This window comes from Armigeres subalbatus, chromosome 3 (assembly GCF_024139115.2).
Source record: "Armigeres subalbatus isolate Guangzhou_Male chromosome 3, GZ_Asu_2, whole genome shotgun sequence".
Classification (NCBI taxonomy): domain Eukaryota; kingdom Metazoa; phylum Arthropoda; class Insecta; order Diptera; family Culicidae; genus Armigeres; species Armigeres subalbatus.
Window position 1 is genome coordinate 79,617,203 of NC_085141.1, and position 18,379 is coordinate 79,635,581.

The following is an 18,379-nucleotide window of genomic DNA, read 5'->3' on the forward strand; positions in this document are numbered from 1 at the left end:
AAGTAATTTTAAAAAAAGGGGAGGGTGTGGGACAGGGGGTATTGTTTAGTTATCGATAAATTCAGCATGACTTCTGAACCCATTTATCGATGTCCACCAAATTTGGAACCCATATTATCTGTCTAAGGAAGACTATATCAGACTGGGTATGAGTGCCATAGCTAAATGAGAGAGAGGGTATATTCATTAAACGAACAGTTTAGTATACCTTTTTATCGCATAGGTCAATTCAAACAATTAATGTGTTTCCTTCTGAATGGTGGATGTGATTGCTTCTTCAAAAGTAGGCATTTGCCCGGAATAAGGCAATGGTGGGTGTGATCCCTTCTTTAAAAATATGCGTTGCCCGAATATGGCATCGATGAATGTTTTTCCTTCTTTAGAAATAGACGTTTTCCCGGAATAAGACCTTTCAAACCCAAGATCCCTTCTTCAAAATCAGTCAATGTTTCCAAAAGCCTTCTTTTAATCAAATGATAAAGTATAAATAAGTAAACACAATTACCCTGTTGATCATTTTCCGATTGTAAAAGAAAACTGCAAACCAAACTGGCAATTCCGAGCAAGGCCGGGTACATAAAGCTAGTCTGTCAATACATAATAATGAGAATGCACTCAACGTTTCATTAAAAAAATATTTTGTTCTATCGTTTTACACTAATTAACATTTCAACACTTCTTACAAACTACTTCTAATTACCTCGAGTACCTGAACTAAAAGAGATTGAGATCGAGGGGGGTCCCGTCGCTTAGTTGGCTACACGTTCGCCTTATAAACGAAAGGTCATGGGTTCGACTCCCAGTCCCTCCACCAAACCCTCGTCAGTCGCCGGATGCGCAGCCCATGCGGTAGCGTTTTGGAAGACGCGCCTATCGTCATGATGATGACGACTGACATTTGCCTGATGCCTGCCTGATGACGACTGACATTTGTTCTTCTCGGAGGCATTCCCCCAACGTACCCGGATAAAAATGGCAATCGAACAATGCAACGATCATTGGATACACGACATGGACAAACGGACACAATGGACTCACGATATGAGATGGACTGGCAACGACAGCAATAATGGCAATGGAAATCTAAAAATAGATTCTGTGTGGATTCTGCAAAGCAGAATACCACAGTAGATCTCGGCACAGTAGCGGTTATGTAACACAGAGTGCCTAAACAAAAAAATAAAGGAAAAAAAGATTGAGATCGACTAAATCTGCTGATAAGACATATCTCGTCGGGGTCGGGGTCATTAGACTTTGCTCGTGTAGTCTGACTCCTTAATTTGTTTGATTTAATCACCGCGGGATTTTATTTAATTTTTCCGCTATATTGGCTTTTCTCTGTGAGAAAAGCCAATATAGCGGAAAAAATAAATGACTCCTTCATTGCTGATCTATCGGTTTAGTCGGTGCTGGGTGGGCTATCACGTAATTCTTCCTGGGAGTAAAATCAAACGTTTTCCGGTCAATTGGCGAACGACGACTCCTTGCACCTTCTTAGGGAGAGAATTGCTATTGTTACGATTATTATTGCGGTGGTTGAAAAACCACCATAGAACCATTTCTTGTGCTCGAATTACTGTAGTTGTATGTGATCAATTCGATGTTGATTGTTTGAAGTTTCCCAGGTCAGACTTGATAGGTTTTGTTGCTGGATTAGTTTTTTTTGTTGATCGATAAGTTCGGGAATATTCCTGTTAGCTGAACTGTATTGATGAATGTTTCCTCTGAAGTGAAAGTATAATTTGCAGCAATGATAGTGCAGATTGTGCAGTGCAAAATGCAATAAATTTCCTGTCCGGTTTCTTTCATGGGATACACAGTTTGAGCTAATGCGCTCATCTTTTCCATTGCTAATAAGTACCTGGTTTCCGGGTAGAGCCATAACATCTGTGGAATTTGTCCGTAGTACTGAACATTGGCTTTCCAGCCTCATTATGATTGGGAAAGGCATACATCTGAGAAAGGTTGAATGTCGTGGAATTGTTGTTTATTATTATGTTTTCAGGATAAATTATGTTTTCAGGATAAATTGTTGTGTAGAGCTTCTTCTGCGACTTCACGATATGGTTTGGTGTATCTGTTATGCAACGTACACACCAGTCAAGCAGTTTGACGAACATTGACTCCGCCCCAAAGAAAACGCTTCGGTTGCTGCTTTGTTTGAACGTGTGTGAAGTTGTTTGAACAACCATTTGATAGTTGGCGGCTCGGTTGGAAAAAATTAAAACGGTTTGATTTTGGTTTGAGTTGTCGGGGGTGGAGTCAAGGTTCGCCGAACATGTTTGAGCATTTGTAGTGAAGTTGTACAAACCTCCATATATTTTTTGATGGTTGGTGCTCAAGTTGGCGCTTCGGTCGTTCGTGTGTGATGTTGTTGGTCGAATAAATTGATTGTTCGTGCCGCTGTTGGTGAAACTTGATGGATGTTTGAATAAACGAGAGGTGGAGTCATTGTTGGCCAAACTGCTTGACCGTGTGTACGTTCCATTATGGAACGTACACACGTCAAGCAGTTTGACCAACATTGACTCCACCTCTCGTTTATTCAAACATCCATCCAGTTTTACCAACAGCGGCACGAACAATCAATTTATTCGACCAACAATATCACACACGAACGACCGAAACGTCAAAAAATATATGGGGGCTCGTGCAACTTCACTACAAATGCTCAAACATGTACGGCAAACCTTGACTCCACCCCCGACGACTCAAACCAAAATCAAACCGATTTATCTTTTCCAACCGAGCCGCCAACTGTCAAATGGTTGGTCGAACAACTTCACACACGTTCAAACAAAGCAGCAACCGAAGCGTTTTCTTGGGGGCGGAGTCAATGGGGGAGGTTCCTTCATCAGTGCTGCCACCTGGAAAAGTTCAGAGAAAAAGTAGAACCATGGGAATTTGACATAACATGATATATAGAAAATGAAAATTAAAATGTCTCTAGAACCACAGAGAACAGACATACAAGTCCGTTCTCAATCGTGTGTAACGAATTTAACGGTCATTTTGGAATGCAACACAAGTGGCAATCTCGTGGCGGCGCTGGCATCGCAAAGTTTCTCTCATCAAGAAGCTGTCAACATTTTAGGCGCCACCACCCACCATAAACATAAACAACAGATCCTCCCCATCACACTGGTTTCAATTCCATATGCGATGTTTCTTTCTCACACTAACGCAAGTGATTTTGCTGCCATCAAGAAGTGCATGGTTTGTTTTGTGATAAGATGTTTCGTTGGTGAACAGAAGCAACCACCTCTGACTGTATTATCATTATTGTAATTCTTTTCAATATTTACTGTTCCTTCCATTAGCCACAGTCATCGTCACAGCCAGCAGCGAACCTATAATGCTCAAGAATATTCATGATTTTTTTTTACCATTCATTTATGCCCCGCCTAGTCGTTCCATTCGGGTTATGCTTAGGAAACAAACTAGCATTTCCGGCAGTGAATTGTTTTGGAACACTATCTGTCTTTTCGATAGTAGTCAACAATTTTAACTAATCGTAATCTGAACATATTATTAAGAACATATATTTTTTCAACAATATGTAATTGAGAAGTGGCACGAGTAGTAAACTCTACTTGGTAATTGGTTGCTTGAGAGAACAAAATGCATTTTGTTGAATTTGTTTTTTGACCTTGTTGGTTCCATAGTGAACGAAAAATAAATAACAACAGTTACCACGTGCTGGAAAAGCCGGCAAGCTTGGTTTCATTTTGGCGCGCAATATTTGTTTGATGAAATGTGACAGCTGGTACGCATGACTCCATGAATGACACCTTGCGCCACCAAACGACGTATTGCCACAGTCAGTATTCTAACGTACTTTGATTTACACAGTTTTTTGAGTAAAATTTGTTCTAGCCTGAATGTTTGTTATCTGTGCTATAACGTTATAGAAAATATTTTGTCAAATAATTTTTAGTTTTTGGAGTTAGAAATTCAACACTCTTGAGCATTAACTGCTTATTCGAAAAAAATATAAAAATCGAGATATCATATCTATTTTATGTGCTTTTAAAATTCTAACCCCATAAACCAAGATTTTTTTTGAGAAAAGTCCTTAATTTTTGATTTATAACAAAAATATACTTCATTTCGTATACCACACCGTGTGAAATTTCAATGATTCTACTTTTTCTCTCGATGACAGCTGGTGGTCTTCTCCTCCCCTATGTTCGTCAAACTGCTTGACTGGTGTGTACGATGCATTATGAATGTGTTGTTGACAAACAGCTAGTGATATGATTCTGATTATTTCGCAGTTGTTGGTATTTTGAGCTCCAAGGATATTAATCAGAGAGTCAGATCTGATTACTATTTTAGCTAGTGCTTCCTATGGGAAGTCAGTCGTTATCCATTGTTTGTTTAAAATCATTTCAATAAGAAAAAAATCCTACGTACACACCAGTTAAGCAGTTTGACGAACATTGACTCCACCCCCAAGAAAACGCTTCGGTTGCTGCTTTGTTGGAACGTGTGTGAAGTTGTTCGAACAACCATTTGACAGTTGGCGGCTCGGTTGTAAAAAATTAAAAAGGGTTGGTTTTGGTTTGAGTTGTCGGGGGTGAAGTCAAGGTTCGCCGAACATGTTTAAGCATTTGTAGTGAAATTGTAAAAAGTAAAATTTCAAGTGAAGAGAAATATTAGTTCACATATTTTCCACTAGATGTATTTTGACTACTATTTGCAAACTGATTGTTCAAAACATAAACATAAAATAAAACTTGCTTTCGATTATTGTTACCGAAATAATGAAGGGATAGAAAATGAAAAGTATTCAAGCTAGTGATGAAAATATGCAGTAGCAACAACATTGTTGTGATTTTTAACTGTCTGAAAATTACGAATGCTCTAATTTTATTACCTGGAATATACTGAAACGGTGGCGTTTAAGCGGCACTTTTGACTTGAGCTTTGAAAGCTTAACACAACAGCACGGCCCAACACGAAAACTGGCTTTGAGCAACTTTGGCTTGTTTGAAACAGGCTTTTGAGCTTAACTGCTTAACTTTAGGCATTTAAAACTTTGAAAGCGAAACTGCTTAGCAACCAACTGAGCAGCTAGGCCGGCTGAGCAGGCTTTGAAACGGCAGCAGCAACAGGCACTGAGCAGGCTGACGAGCAGGCAACAGGCTGAGCAGGCTGAGCAGGCTGAGCAGGCATTGTGAGCTGAGCCCGACTGAGCAGGCACAGCTTTAAAGCCCAGGCAGACTGGTGAGGCAGGCTGAGGCTAGGCCCAGGCAGAGCTGGAGGCACAGGCTGAGGCAGGGTGAGCTTTGAGCAGAGCTGAGCCCAGACAGGCTGAGGCAGGCTGGGCTGGGGCACGGAGCTGAGCCCAGGCTGGTGAGCTGAGCAGGAGCTGAGCTGGCTGGGGCAGGCGGAGGCTGGAGCTGGGGGCTTTGAGGGCTGAGCGGAGCTGGGCAGGCGGGGCTGGGAGCAGGCTGTGGGGCTGGTGGGCAGCTGACGAGCAGGCTTTGTGAGCAGCCAGGCCTGACGGGCTGAGCAGGGGCTGGGAGCAGGCTGGGCCGGGCTGGGCCGGAGGCTGGGGGCCTGAGGCAGGCTGGAGGCAGGGCTGGGGCTGGCTGGGGCTGACGGGCTGAGCCCAGGCTGGAGGACTGGAGCGGAGGCTGGTGAGGCTGGGACCCAGGGCTGGGCAGGCTGGCGGAGGCTGAGCCAGAGCCGGGCAGGCTGGTGAGGCCCAGGAGGCTGAGCAGGCTGGGCTGGACGGCAGGCCAGGGCGAGCTGAGCAGGGCTGAGCAGGCTGAGGCAGGCAGGCAGGCAGGCTGAGCTGAGCAGGCTGGGAGCAGGCTGAGGCAGGCGGTGAGGCTGAGGCAGGAAACTGAGGCCAGGCTGGGGCCAGGCTGTTGAGCAGGCTGGAGCGGGAGGCTGAGGCGGAGCTGGGCTGGGCAGGCTGGGAGCAGGCGCAGGGCTGACTGGGCTGGGAGCCAGGCGAGCTGAGCCCAGGCAGGCAGGCTGAGCAGGCTGGGCCGGGCTGGTGAGGCTGGGCAGGCAGGCCGGGGCTGAGGCGGTGGCTGGGCGGAGCAGGCAGGCTGGGGCGGGCAGGCAGGCCCAGGCACCTGAGCAGGGCGGGCAGGCTGGAGCACGACGGGCTGGGCAGGGGCTGGGCGGGTGAGGCTGGAGGCTGAGGCGGAGGCCAGGCTGGGGCGGGGGCTGAGGCGGACGGCTGGGCTGGCTGAGCCAGGGCAGGGCTGGCCAGGCTGGGCGGGCTGGGGGGCTGGGGCCAGGCTGAGCCAGGCTGGGCAGGGCAGGGGCTGGAGCGGCAGGCTGGGGCAGGGACTGGGCTGGGGCCGGGCACAGGCAGGGGGCAGGCGGGACTGGGGCCAGAACTGGGCGGGCTGGGACCGGGGCTGGGGCTGAGCTGCAGGACAGACTGGGCCGGGCTGGGCTGGGGCAGTGGGGCTGAGGGCTGGACCAGGGAGCTGGAAGCAACTAAGCAACACAACTTTAACAGCTTTAACAACTTTAACAGCTTTAAGCTTAGCTTTAACAGCTTTAGCTTTATTGGCAACAGCTTTTAGGCTAGCTTTAGCTAGCTTTAGCTTAGCTTAACTGGCTTAGCTTTAACAGCTTTAGCTTAACAGCTTTTAACTTAGCTTTACAACAGCTTTAAACAACTTTAAGCTTAGCTTTAGCTTAGCTTTAGCTTAGCTTTAAGCAACTGTAGCTTTAAGCTTTAACAACAACTTTAACAGCTAGCTTAGCTTTAACAGCTTTGAAAGCAAGCAACACAACAGCTTTAACAGCACAATAGCTTAACTTTAATAGCTTTAAACTTACACATAAAATAATCATCGCAGATTTTCTGTGAAGTTACACAAGAAATCTCAACAGCAAACTGTTCGGTGAAAAATTTTACAGATTTTCTGTGGTTTTTGACAGTTGAACAAATGAAAATCGCCGAAAATTTGGGTGATTATTACGAACAGTTCTGCTCTTAATTGAACCTCAGTCAGTTAAACAACATTCACCGAAATCTGTGAAATGATTCAAAGTGTGTAAACTTTATTTCTTTAGCTTAGCTGAAAGCTTTAGCTTAGCTTTGAGCAAAAGCTGAGCAGGCTGGCAGGCACAGGCTGGTCAGCAGGCTTTTAACAACTGAGCAGGCTTGTGAGCAGGCTGACAACTGAGCAGGCTTTGGTGAGGCTGAGAGCAGGCTGAGGCCCAGAGCAGGCAGGCTGGGCAGTGGAGCTGGTGGCTTTGGAGCAGGCAGGCAGAGCTGAGCAGGCTGACGGCAGGCTGGTGACTGGGCGGGGGCAGGCTGAGCCCAGGCTGAGCCCAGGCTGAGGCCAGGGCTGAGCAGGCAGGCTGGGCGGGCTGAGCCCGGGCTTGAGCTGGAGGGCAGGCCCAGTGGCTGGGCAGGCTTTGGTGAGCCGGAGGCTGGGCCCAGGCTGACGGGCTGGAGCCCAGGCAGCTGAGCTGGGCAGGGCTTGAGCCCAGGGCACAGGCTGGGCTGGGCGCAGCTTTGGGGCTGGGGCCCAGGAGCTGAGCTGTGGCTGGAGCCCAGGCTGGAGCCCAGGCTGAGCGGAGTGCAGATGGGCTGGGCAGGGGCTGGGGCAGGGCTGGGGCAGACGGGGGCTGGGCAGGCAGGCTGGGAGCTGGGGCTTTGGGGCCCAGGGCTGAACCCAGGGCTGAGGCAGGCTGAGCAGGCTGAGCAGGCGCTGGGCAGGCAGGCTTTGAGCAGGCTGAGGCCCAGGCTGAGCCCAGGCTGGGGACTGGGGCAGGCTGGGCTGGGCTGAGGCAGGCAGGCGTGAGCTGAGGCAGGCTGGGCCAGGCTGAGCTGGGAGCTGGGCGAGCCCAGGCGACGGAGGCTGAGCCCAGGCTGAGACGGGCTGAGCCCAGGCAGGCAGGCTGAGGCCCCAGGCAGCTGAGGCGGGCCAGGCTGGGGGCAGGCAGGCTGACTGAGCAGGGCGGGCCAGGGCTGAGGCGGAGGCTGGGCGACTGAGGCTGAGCTGAGCTGAGCCGGGGCTGGGCCAGGCTGAGCCCAGGCTGGGAGCTGACGGCTGAGCTGGTGCAGGCTGTGAGCTGGGGCTGAGCCAGGCGGTGAGCGGAGCCCGGGCCGTGAGGCTGAGCAGGGCTGGAGCCCAGGCTGAGGCAGGCTGAGGCGGGCTGGGCGGGCTGGGGGGCTGAGCCCGGGCTGGGCAGGAGCTGAGCCGGGCTGGGGCCCAGGCTGAGCCCAGGGCTGGGCTGGGGCTGGGGCGGGCTGGGGCTGGGGGCAGAACTTTGGGGCGGGCTGGGGCGGGCTGGCAGGCCAGGAGGCTGGGGCTGGGGCAGACTGGCTTTGGGAGCTGGGGCAGGGCTGAAGGGGCAGGCTTTGAGCAGGCTGGGCGGGCGTGAGCCCAGGCAGGCTGGCCAGGCTGGGCAGGCTGAGCAGGCTGAGCAGGCGCAGGCTGAGGCAGGCGCAGGCAGGCTGAGCAGCAGGCTGAGCCAGGCAGGCTGAGCAGGCTGAGCAGGGCAGGCAGGCGAGGCAGGGCTGGAGCCAGGCTGAGCTGGGGGGCTGGCTGAGCAGGCTGAGGGCTGAGGCAGGCTGAGCAGGGCTGGGCAGGGTGGGCTGGGGCCGGGGGCTGGGGCTGAGCTGGTGAGCTGGGAGCAGGCTGGGCGCAGGCTGAGCTGGCACGGAGCCCAGGCAGCCCAGGGCTGAGCAGGCTGTTGGGCAGCTGAGGCCGGGCAGGAGCGGGCAGGCTGGAGCAGGGCTGGAGGCTGAGGCTGGGCAGGCACTGAGCTGAGCGGGGCTGAGCGGTGGTGAGCAGGCTGGGGCGGAGCTGGGGGCAGAGCTGGGCGGGCTGGGACGGCTGAGGGGCGGGTCGGGCCGGAGGCAGGCGGAGCTGGGGCACGGGGCCAGGGGGCTGGGCCCAGGCTGGAGCTGGGCCGGGCGGGATCGGGCTGGGGCCCAGGCTGGGGCAGGAGCTGGAGCACAGGCGGGCGGAGCTGGGCCCACAGGCTGGGCCAGGCTGGGGCCAGGGCTGGAGCCCAGGCTGGGGCCCCAGTGGGGCTAGGCTGAGCAACAGCTTTAGCTTAACTTTAACAACTTTAGCTGCTAAGCTTTAGCTTTAACAACTTAGCAACAGCCCCAACTTAGCTTTAACAACTTTAAGCTTAGCACAGCTTAGCTTAGCTTTACTTTAACCCAACAAACTTTAACAACTTTAACAGCTTTAAACAACAGCTTTAGCTTAAGCTTTAGCTTAACTTTAACAACTTTAGCTTAGCTTTAGCTTAGCTTTAGCTTAGCTTTAGCTTAGCTTTAGCTTAGCTTTAGCTTAGCTTTAGCTTAGCTTTAGCTTAGCTTTAGCTTAGCTTTAGCTTAGCTTTAGCTAAGCCTTCTATCAAAAGTTCATGTTTGGAGTAAACTTTCTTGATCATATGATAAAAAAATCCTTCAAGAAGCGGCTGAGATATTAACGTTCAAAGCCTATCATATTTTCGGACGGTATACCCCGGTATAGAAAAAACAGACGTAGCCTAACTTCAAAAATTTCGGTACCCATTGTCGTAGGCCAACTTGACTGCTGAAAAAATAGGGAATTTAATATGTACTAACTTTTGATGAACTGGTGAAGAATGGTAGTGAGAGAAGCACACGGTATTTATAATAATTATAATAACTATTGGTACTGAACAAGTTCTCCAGCTTTAAACGGTCTTGTACTTACTTGATACTTGATGGGCAGCTTTTCGATGAACCTACACCGAATGGAATATCTTTTTCCACTGGATTCGATTCCAGTCGCCCTGAACGTTGAGCGCCCTCAGGTCCTCTTCAACAGCAAAAAGCCATCATGTACGCGGCCTTCCACGGAGCCTACAGCCTCTTCTGGGTTCTCTACTAAATGTTATCTTTGCTTGACGTTCTTCCGGCATACGAACAACGTATCTAGCCCACCATAGTCTGCCGTGTTGTATAAGCTTAACAATATCCAGCTCTTTATACACCTGGTACAACTCGTGATACACGCGACGCCACTAGGCACCGTTCTCCTGTTTACCGCCGAGTATTGTCCGAAGCACCTTACGCTCAAAAATTCCGAAAGCTCTTCGATCAGCCTCCTTAAACGTCCATGTTTCATGGCCGGATAAATGGTCTTGTAGATAGAATTGAATCCCGGGTTAGCGTTCCACTACTGAAATTCTAGCAAGACAAGGATATGGTTAGGGTTCCGATGTATGTACAAATAACAGTATTACTGTTCTAATTACTCAAGGATTTATTTGTTATTGGTGGGGGTATCAAAAACGGGACCTTGTCATGATGCTCTTGAGACAAAACAAGGACTGAATCGAAACGGATACTGTATCGATTCTCAGTACTAATGCAGTAATTCGACATGAAGTTATACACTAAGGATACGGGTGATGCTACAATAGATGTATGAGCTGGTCGCAGTGGCACACCCGAATAGAATTTTTAAAAATCCAACATTATTAAAACAAAGAATTAATAAAACATTGCTTCACTCAACCAGAACCATTCCGATGTTTTATTCCAATCACAACACAGTTACCTCACAAAATGTAATTCATTCCAACCGAGAGATATTGCAACTCCGCGATTAATATGCACTGTGAGACTGTGCAAATTCAATTTAAAACTGCTCAACTGGAGTAGTGCTTGGGACAATGTTTGTTGGTAGCTGAATCATAGGCAGTCACGTAGCATGCCTACGAGAAGCATCGAAAGCCATATATTTGACCACTTGAGTTATTTTTCCGGGAATATTATTTTTTTATTATGTAGGTAAACGCATCCTCTGCTTGTAGTCTTATAGTTGCGTTCGTAAATTTATATAAAAGCGTAAAAAATATGCATACGATTATATTCTCAATAATATGATCAGGCTGATCGGGAAAAATATTAGGTAAGTAAAATCAAGCAATCAATAAGCGATGTTATTAAGTTTCTCGAACTTTCTCTTTCCTTACTATTTAAGTATTGGATTCATCCACAATTTTTTGTCGAAAATTTGAGATATGCAATAATCTTAATAACCTTAAGAAACCCAAAATTTCTGAGCTATCCCAAACAGTATTGAGAAAGGCAAAAAAACATTTCCTGTTGTGAAATGATAATATTTCGGTACATGCGCCATAAGTGATATAAAACAACTTTCCCGTATGAAAAAATAACCAACACACTATATGGAGCTCACAAGAATTGATAACAACGCGAGAAGAATCCGAACCGTTTATGATTTCAATTAATTCATATGTGAAATATTCCATTTCGAAATGGTAGCGATTCCTGGATGCCCAAACCGCTCAAAGCGGATAATCTTCGTAAAAAATATTTTTTCCCGACAGTTATGTTCAAAGTATTTCCCCATCCACCAACGTGGACCTGGAAATGTTGGCATCCAATTATAATTATTTTCGCAAGCATTTCAAATTAAAACGTTCATCACCAGTTCCGTCCCCATGCTGCATCCTTAATTCGAAAACGAGATATTGTGTCCGGTAGGTATAGGTATGTAATCATCATCATAATCATCAAACGATTCCATTTCCATATCACAAAGCAGTATAGTAGTTCTCGTCTGCCTAATTGGACCCGGTATGGGTGGCTCTTTTCGAAATCAGCATTCGCTTTCGGGCTTAAGCCTTTTTACCTCGGCACCACTTCTCAGCGGTAAACTCATTATTCTAGCCAGTGGGCTACTGTTGATGCCCCTTCTGGACACAATGTTTCAAAATAGGATTATTAGATTAAAACCCCCGGACTGTGAGAAATGCTTCAGAATGAAATGCATTACGGTAGCCGATTTGGTCATTTCGGTGATTTGGGATGGGCATCTGATTAGCAGCTATATATGTGCGTACATTTGTATGCAGGTGGCAGAATGGTCGCCAGGAGTAACATCTCGTTAGAGAACATTTTGTTCGCAAGTAGAATAGATTCCCGAGCAGGAGCGGCAACCTCGATAACAGAAGTTGGTATGAGCTTGGCGGCATGCATAAGAGATAAAATACCAAAAAATAATAATACCGGCATTAATATGCAAATAACTTTAGGCATAACATGCTAAGGAATACTAATACCAGACGAAAAATAATTTGTTACGCGTTTGGTATTATAATAATAGAGTATGTTCAGCCTGAAATATTCTGTATATTTATATTTGGTATTTTTCGTTTGGTAATCTAGCTCTTATGCACACCAAGTTCATAACTGAGTAAGGTGTCAATAACAGAATTAGGTATTATTGAATATCGCTACAGATTTCTCTTCTAGAGATGTCGTAAAATCCCGATTAATCGATTAGTAACTAATCGATCACTTTCGATTCTTGTCGATTATTGAATCGATTAATCTTTGGATAGTAATCGATTCAAAATTAATCGATTATCACAAAGATGAATCGATTAATCGAAGTAATCAATTAATTTGCGACATCCTTATGATGTCGTAAAATCCTGATTAATCGATTAGTAACTAATCAATTACTCTAGATTCCTCTCGATTATTGAATCAATTATTCGTTGGGTAATAATCGATTCAAAATTAATCGATTATCACAACGTTGAATCGATTAATCGAAGTAATCGATTAATTTGCGACATCTCTATTCTCTTCAGTGAGCCTCGCGGGCAAAGGCGTATACAAACTTAATTTTTTTTTCCGGGATCTAGGCTAAATGTTAAACTTTTACTGAGATTAGCACAGCCGTGCCCCAGCAAACATGTGTTTTCTGTCACGGTTGCAGAAACAGTAAATACCTATTACCCAAAAACAGCTAACAAAAGTCATTTTTGCTGAAATATCAGTTTTTTTATTTTGCTGGCGCACGGCTGTGCGGAGCAAGCTGCCGAGCTGTAGAAATAAAAACTAAGTGTGTAGGATTGCCAATCCACTGAAAATAATCAACACGCTTATCCAATGTCCTTTTACACGTACAGAGTGTATGTAATTAAGAGTGGCGACATATGCCGCATTTGACAGGTCTCCTGCTTGTTTGGAACAAGATTTTGTATGGGAATGACAGATGAATTTTATTCCAATTCTGACAGTGTCGCCACTCTTAATTACATACACTCTGTACACGTAGATCTAACGTGTTTTCTTACCTAGATTCACTAGTAAACCACGTTAGTTTGAATTAGGGATCCTATATTAAGAGATGTGCGAATACTTTTCCAGACGACTTAGCAACGCTCTTACTTTCATTACTTGCACATGACTTTACATTCGAAGACACTTTTTGATTATTTTGTCTATCCTCTAGCAGTGCATTTTCGCTAACATTAAAGAGCAATACGAATGAACATAATATAAGGCATCAGCTAGACTACTTTTACTTACGAAAGCAAAACAAATTGTTTATTCGATAAAACTTTTCATAAAATCTATCTCACCAAAATCGCAATACCTTTCGATCTGCAACAATAACGATGTTCATTTGGCTCTAGGATAGGATGTGACAAGTAGTCAGTAAAAATCGTACCGATTTGCTGTCACAATCGTACCGGTTGCTGATTGGTTGAATATGACAATCGATTACTTCGATTGGTAGCGGCGCGTTTTCCGTAGGGCAGCATGTTGTTAGTTTGGCCGTGTTGCAGGTTTTTAAAGTTGATATTAAGCAAAATACGAAAATGTTTGAGTTCCACTTTTTTGGTAAGAAATAAATTTATATTGAACTGCAAACGCCATATAAATTATTCTCAAGGGTTGTACAGGTTTAAAACTGTTGATTTTAAGCATTATCATACACCTTTCCGTCATTTTCGATCTAAAAGTCATTTTTTCAGTAGCGAAAACTTCTCTCTGTTAGTCTTTCACTTCTCTTACATAAATAGTGGATGGAACGGGAAGAAAAACATCAAATTTTGATACATGATATTTGGAAGATTTTGTACCAAATTGTTTATTGTTTGTATATTGTTTGTTTGTTGGCAGCACTGGCGACCACCTCGTCAGAGCAACCGACTAAAAAACAACAAGGCAGTCTCAATTGAGTTGTCACATCCTATCCTAGATTTGGCTCAGATTTTGACAGTTCTCAATGCTCGATTGGCTCAAGATGGCCGCTTTCGCATATCTCTGAATGTAGGATCCCTAGTTTGAATGCTTCTTTTCATGTGCATCTAACGTGTTACACTATTTTTTATTTTGACTATAATCCACGTTAAGCTCATCGGAAATATTGAAATAATACAAAATCGAACACCACTTGCTACTCCTGTTCATTTTAACGTGTTTTGAGCATCGATTTCTTTAAGTTCATTATACTGAACCCCTTGTTTTGTTAAGCATGGTGAGAAAAACTTTGTGCTTCCATATTTACAACACAGTTCAGCGTGGTTCAACCCGTCCCAATGCTAAAGTTGAGGTAAGTTCGTTGAAAATGGATAACAAACTGGATCGTTGCACGATTAAATCAAGCAACCTAAAATTAAGTTCAATTCACCTAATGGAGCCATTCGAGTTCGGGACACTGTTCTATCACCAGAGCAATCGCGTCGCGCTTGAAATTCGTTCGTTGTTTGTTGAGTTTTTGCAATCGGATCGTTAATCCAAGTGGTTCTCTGCTTAGTTGCTGGTGGTTACTAGTGGATTGGCTAAAAATCCGATCAAAATCGATATTAGAACGACGAAAATAGAGTGTATCGAAGTGAGTTTGAAGTGCTGCTTCTATCGTGCGGGTACGGCAAAACAACAACTCGTCGGCATTGTTCATCACTCGTGCCGAGGAGAGCCCATTGAGGTTTCTTCCATATGTAACCCGAGTAGGAGAAAGTGCTAAAGTGCGAACATACCATCGTTCTGGTTTTTAGTTCGAAAGTTTCACATTACACAAAAGTGACAAAAAGTGGTTCGGGTTCGACGTTGAAGAAGCATAAGGTAGGAAAATTGTATTTTCACTATTTTATTAGCTCTGGGGTAAGCAACGGGTGACCGTTGCTAACATTTTTGCGATTTTCCAACGTCTACGGTGTATTAAAACTGGAGTAGTGTAGGGTAGGGCGGTCATGGCAGCCGCGAGCAGCGGCGACCCTGGCGGGTCTAGAGAACTATGGCCGGGCTTAGGAAACTCGTTAAACGGACTTGGAGGGCTGACATACCTGCAACTGATTCCGAAGCATGAGACGAAACCACTGCCGCAGGATCCTTTCATCATAGGTGCTTCGGTGGAAAAGGCTGCAGGTGGAGCAATTGAGGGAGCATCAACAGAAGCAAAAGGAACTCGATATATGTTAAAAGTTAGGAAGCAAGTACAGGTCAGAGCGCTGCTGAAGTTGTCTATGCTTATGGACGGCACTGAAGTTGTTGTCCAAGAACATCCAACTATGAACATTAGTCGTTGTGTTATATCCTGCTTTGAACTCATCCATATGGAGGAGCAGGATGTTCTACACCATCTTACAAGCCAGGGTGTGATCCGAGTCCAACGGATCACTCGTAAAGATCATGGTCTGATAGTTAACACGTCCGCCTTAATTCTCACGTTCAACAAATGCAATCATCCGTCATATGTTAAGGTTGGCTTACTACGCGTTGCTACTCGCTCATATTATCCAAATCCGCTTCTATGCTACGGTTGTTTTCGTTTTGGCCATCCTCGTCTCCGCTGTCCTGGTCCTAAGCGTTGCTTCAACTGTTCAAAGGAACACGAATTAGTAGAAGAAGAATGTACGGCACCTGCCCATTGTATTAACTGCGGAGGAGCACATCGACCAAACAACCGTCAGTGCCCGGTTTTCAAAAGGGAAGTGGAGATTGTTCGTTTGAAAGTGGACTACAACCTTACTTTCCCGGAAGCTCGTAAGCGAATCGAAGCAGGAATCGGCAGCTATGCTGATGCCGCAGCCCGGCAATCAACCGAGAATAAACTGGATGAACTAATGAAGAAAATGGAGGCAAAAGAAGCTAGAATCACCCAGCTTATGGATGACATAAAAAGAAAAGATGACAAAATGGAAAGAATGATGGTCCACATCAGGGCGAAAGAATCGGAGCTCCGTCAAATCCAAGCAACGATGTCAAGTCAAATGAGTCAACGAAACGAAGAACCTAAATCATGTCAAGTGAACCAACAATCCCAAGCGAGCCAATCAGGTCAACAAAGCCAGCTAAACCTACCAGCGGTAGCTGCACATCAGCATCGTCTTGCTAAACAGATCGGAGAATCTCCAGTAATGAGGCAACTTAGAAATAGATCACCGGCGATAACTGAACCCAAAGGCAACAGAAGCAGAAACGAAAAGAAAACCGGAACAACAACACTTCTCAAAGTTCACCTTCGAAAAAACTGCCGAAAAAACCGCCACCACAGATCAAGATGTCGAAAGTGTTGACGAAGACTATGAGGTCGAAGGAACACCCCTTAACCATCATGTTCGATAGGAAGCAATCCCCCCTACAACTATCGACCAGCAGTAACTTCCTGATAAACGAAATAGACAGTGATACGAATCGACTTGAAGGGAGGGAAAGTGTAGTACCCCCTTCACTTTTACAAGTAAGAGCGCAACAGGTTGGAAGATCTGTCCGGGACGTTTTACCCCTACCCGTTGATAGAGAATCCTCCTGTGCGGTCGATCATAGAACAGATCAATGTACCCTCTACCCACCTACTAAGAAACCGTATACTCACGTACCGTACACATTCGCTGCACCTTCCACAAGTACTGTAATTAATACAACCCTGTCCTGCGACGCCGCCGGCGCCACAATTTCTAGTAACTGGTTTGGGGAAGAAGAGATGAAAGTAGCTTCTCCACTTCCGAGCATGGAAGGGTCTGTCCGGGGGGAAGAGGGCGGTACTCACTCCAAGAATATTCGGCCCTCGCAATTCTCCTCCCGGCTTTCCGCCAGTGAAGCCTGTAGTCATCATGAGACCCGAATGAACGAGCTAGTACCTGTATTATCACCATCAACATCAAACCACTGCGTTTCTATTTCGACGTGCTACAATCGATGTGGGGAGGGAGAGCGTGAAGTAACCTCCCCCCTCCCAAGGGTGGGAGTGGATGTCCGGGGGGATGTAGGTGAGACCAGCCAAGAGCGTCTTGCACCTCCTTCTTCCTCCTGGAATCCGGTCGATTTTTCTTCATCGTCATCATCTGTAACTTCTACCGACGGATCCTGCAATGAACCTACTAAATGCTTCGCATTGCAGTGGAATATACGCGGCTTACGTTCTAACATTAGCGAGCTCAAGTTGTTAATTAGTAGGTATCAACCATGCATAATAGCTCTACAAGAAACCAAAGTAGATAAACGAAACGTCACACCAGACTTTGCCGGCAAGAACTACACTCTACTCGTTGAAAACGGAAGCCGTCGGTATTGGCAGCAAGGTGTAGGGCTTGCCATTCGTGAAGGTGTTCCTTTTGAGCGCATTGATGTAAACTGTAACCTCCAAGCAATCGCAGTTCGGGTACAGCTTCCGACTCCAATGACGATAGTGTCACTATACATTCCGCCAAGTGATCAGCGTTGCCAAACCGAATTAGACAAATTACTGGATGGACTGCCAACTCCATTATTGCTTCTTGGTGACTTCAATGCTCACCATCCTGCATGGGGTTCACTTACAACAAATTTACTCGGACGCTACATTGCGGAAAAAACATTGACAAAGCAGCTGATTATATTGAACAATAGGTCGCATACACGTATTGATCCAGCAACGGGTTTCACGTCAGCTTTAGATCTGTCAATATGCTCGGAGATGTTAGCCCCAAAATTTATTTGGAGGACACTTTTGGACACACATAATAGCGATCATTTTCCGATCACAATATCCGCACCCAATTGGTCACGAAGTACCGACAAAGACACGACGATGGCTTTATGATCAGGCGGATTGGACAGCATACGAGAGGTTAACGGCAAGCAGCATTAAGCCTGGGGACCAAATCGAAGTCGACGAATTTGTGAACCGAATCCTATCAGCGGCAGTATCCTCCATACCTCGAACATCTGGCCATATTGGTACAAAATCGGTACCTTGGTGGTCGACAGAAGTCAAAACAGCGATTAAGCTTCGCCGAAAAACATTGAGAGCATTGAAGCGCATCAAAGCAGCCGGTCTAGACCCATCCGATGCACTTGGAAAATTCCAAGTAGCCAGAGCAGAGGCGAAGAAATCAATAAACGAAGCAAAAAGAAAATCGTGGGAGGAGTTCGTCGGGAAAATATCAACGAATAGCACTGCCGCTGAAATGTGGCACTCAGTTAACACATTGAGAGGAAAGAGGCAACACCGTACAGCCGTTCTCAAGCGGCCTGATGGGTACACTGATAATGCGGAAGAAGTAGCAGCAGAACTGGCCAAGCACTACTGGGAAAGATCAGCGTCCTCAAGCTATCCTCCATTATTTCAAATGGCAAAGGAAAAAGCTGAAC

At 46.2% G+C, this 18,379-nt stretch overlaps 1 protein-coding gene across 1 annotated transcript; it reads right to left on the bottom strand.

Annotated features, from left to right (window-relative positions):
• Window positions 1-5,076: 5,076 nt before the first annotated feature.
• On the bottom strand, window positions 5,077-9,521 carry LOC134221759 (basic proline-rich protein-like). Its single transcript, XM_062700945.1, has 4 exons — window positions 9,518-9,521; window positions 8,471-9,025; window positions 7,158-8,390; window positions 5,077-6,455 (listed from the first exon to the last, which is right to left on the bottom strand). Exons 1-4 carry the CDS (start codon window positions 9,519-9,521, stop codon window positions 5,077-5,079), a joined length of 3,171 nt encoding a protein of 1,056 aa, XP_062556929.1.
• Window positions 9,522-18,379: the final 8,858 nt, after the last annotated feature.

Coding starts and splice junctions, on each gene's coding strand:
- LOC134221759 (XM_062700945.1), bottom strand. Junction 8,391..8,470: donor TGCCCTGCTCAGCCTGCTCA/GCCTGCCTGGCT, acceptor CAGCCTGCCCAG/CCTGGCCAGCCTGCCTGGGC. Junction 6,456..7,157: donor TCACCAAAGCCTGCTCAGTT/GTCAGCCTGCTC, acceptor AGTTGCTTCCAG/CTCCCTGGTCCAGCCCTCAG.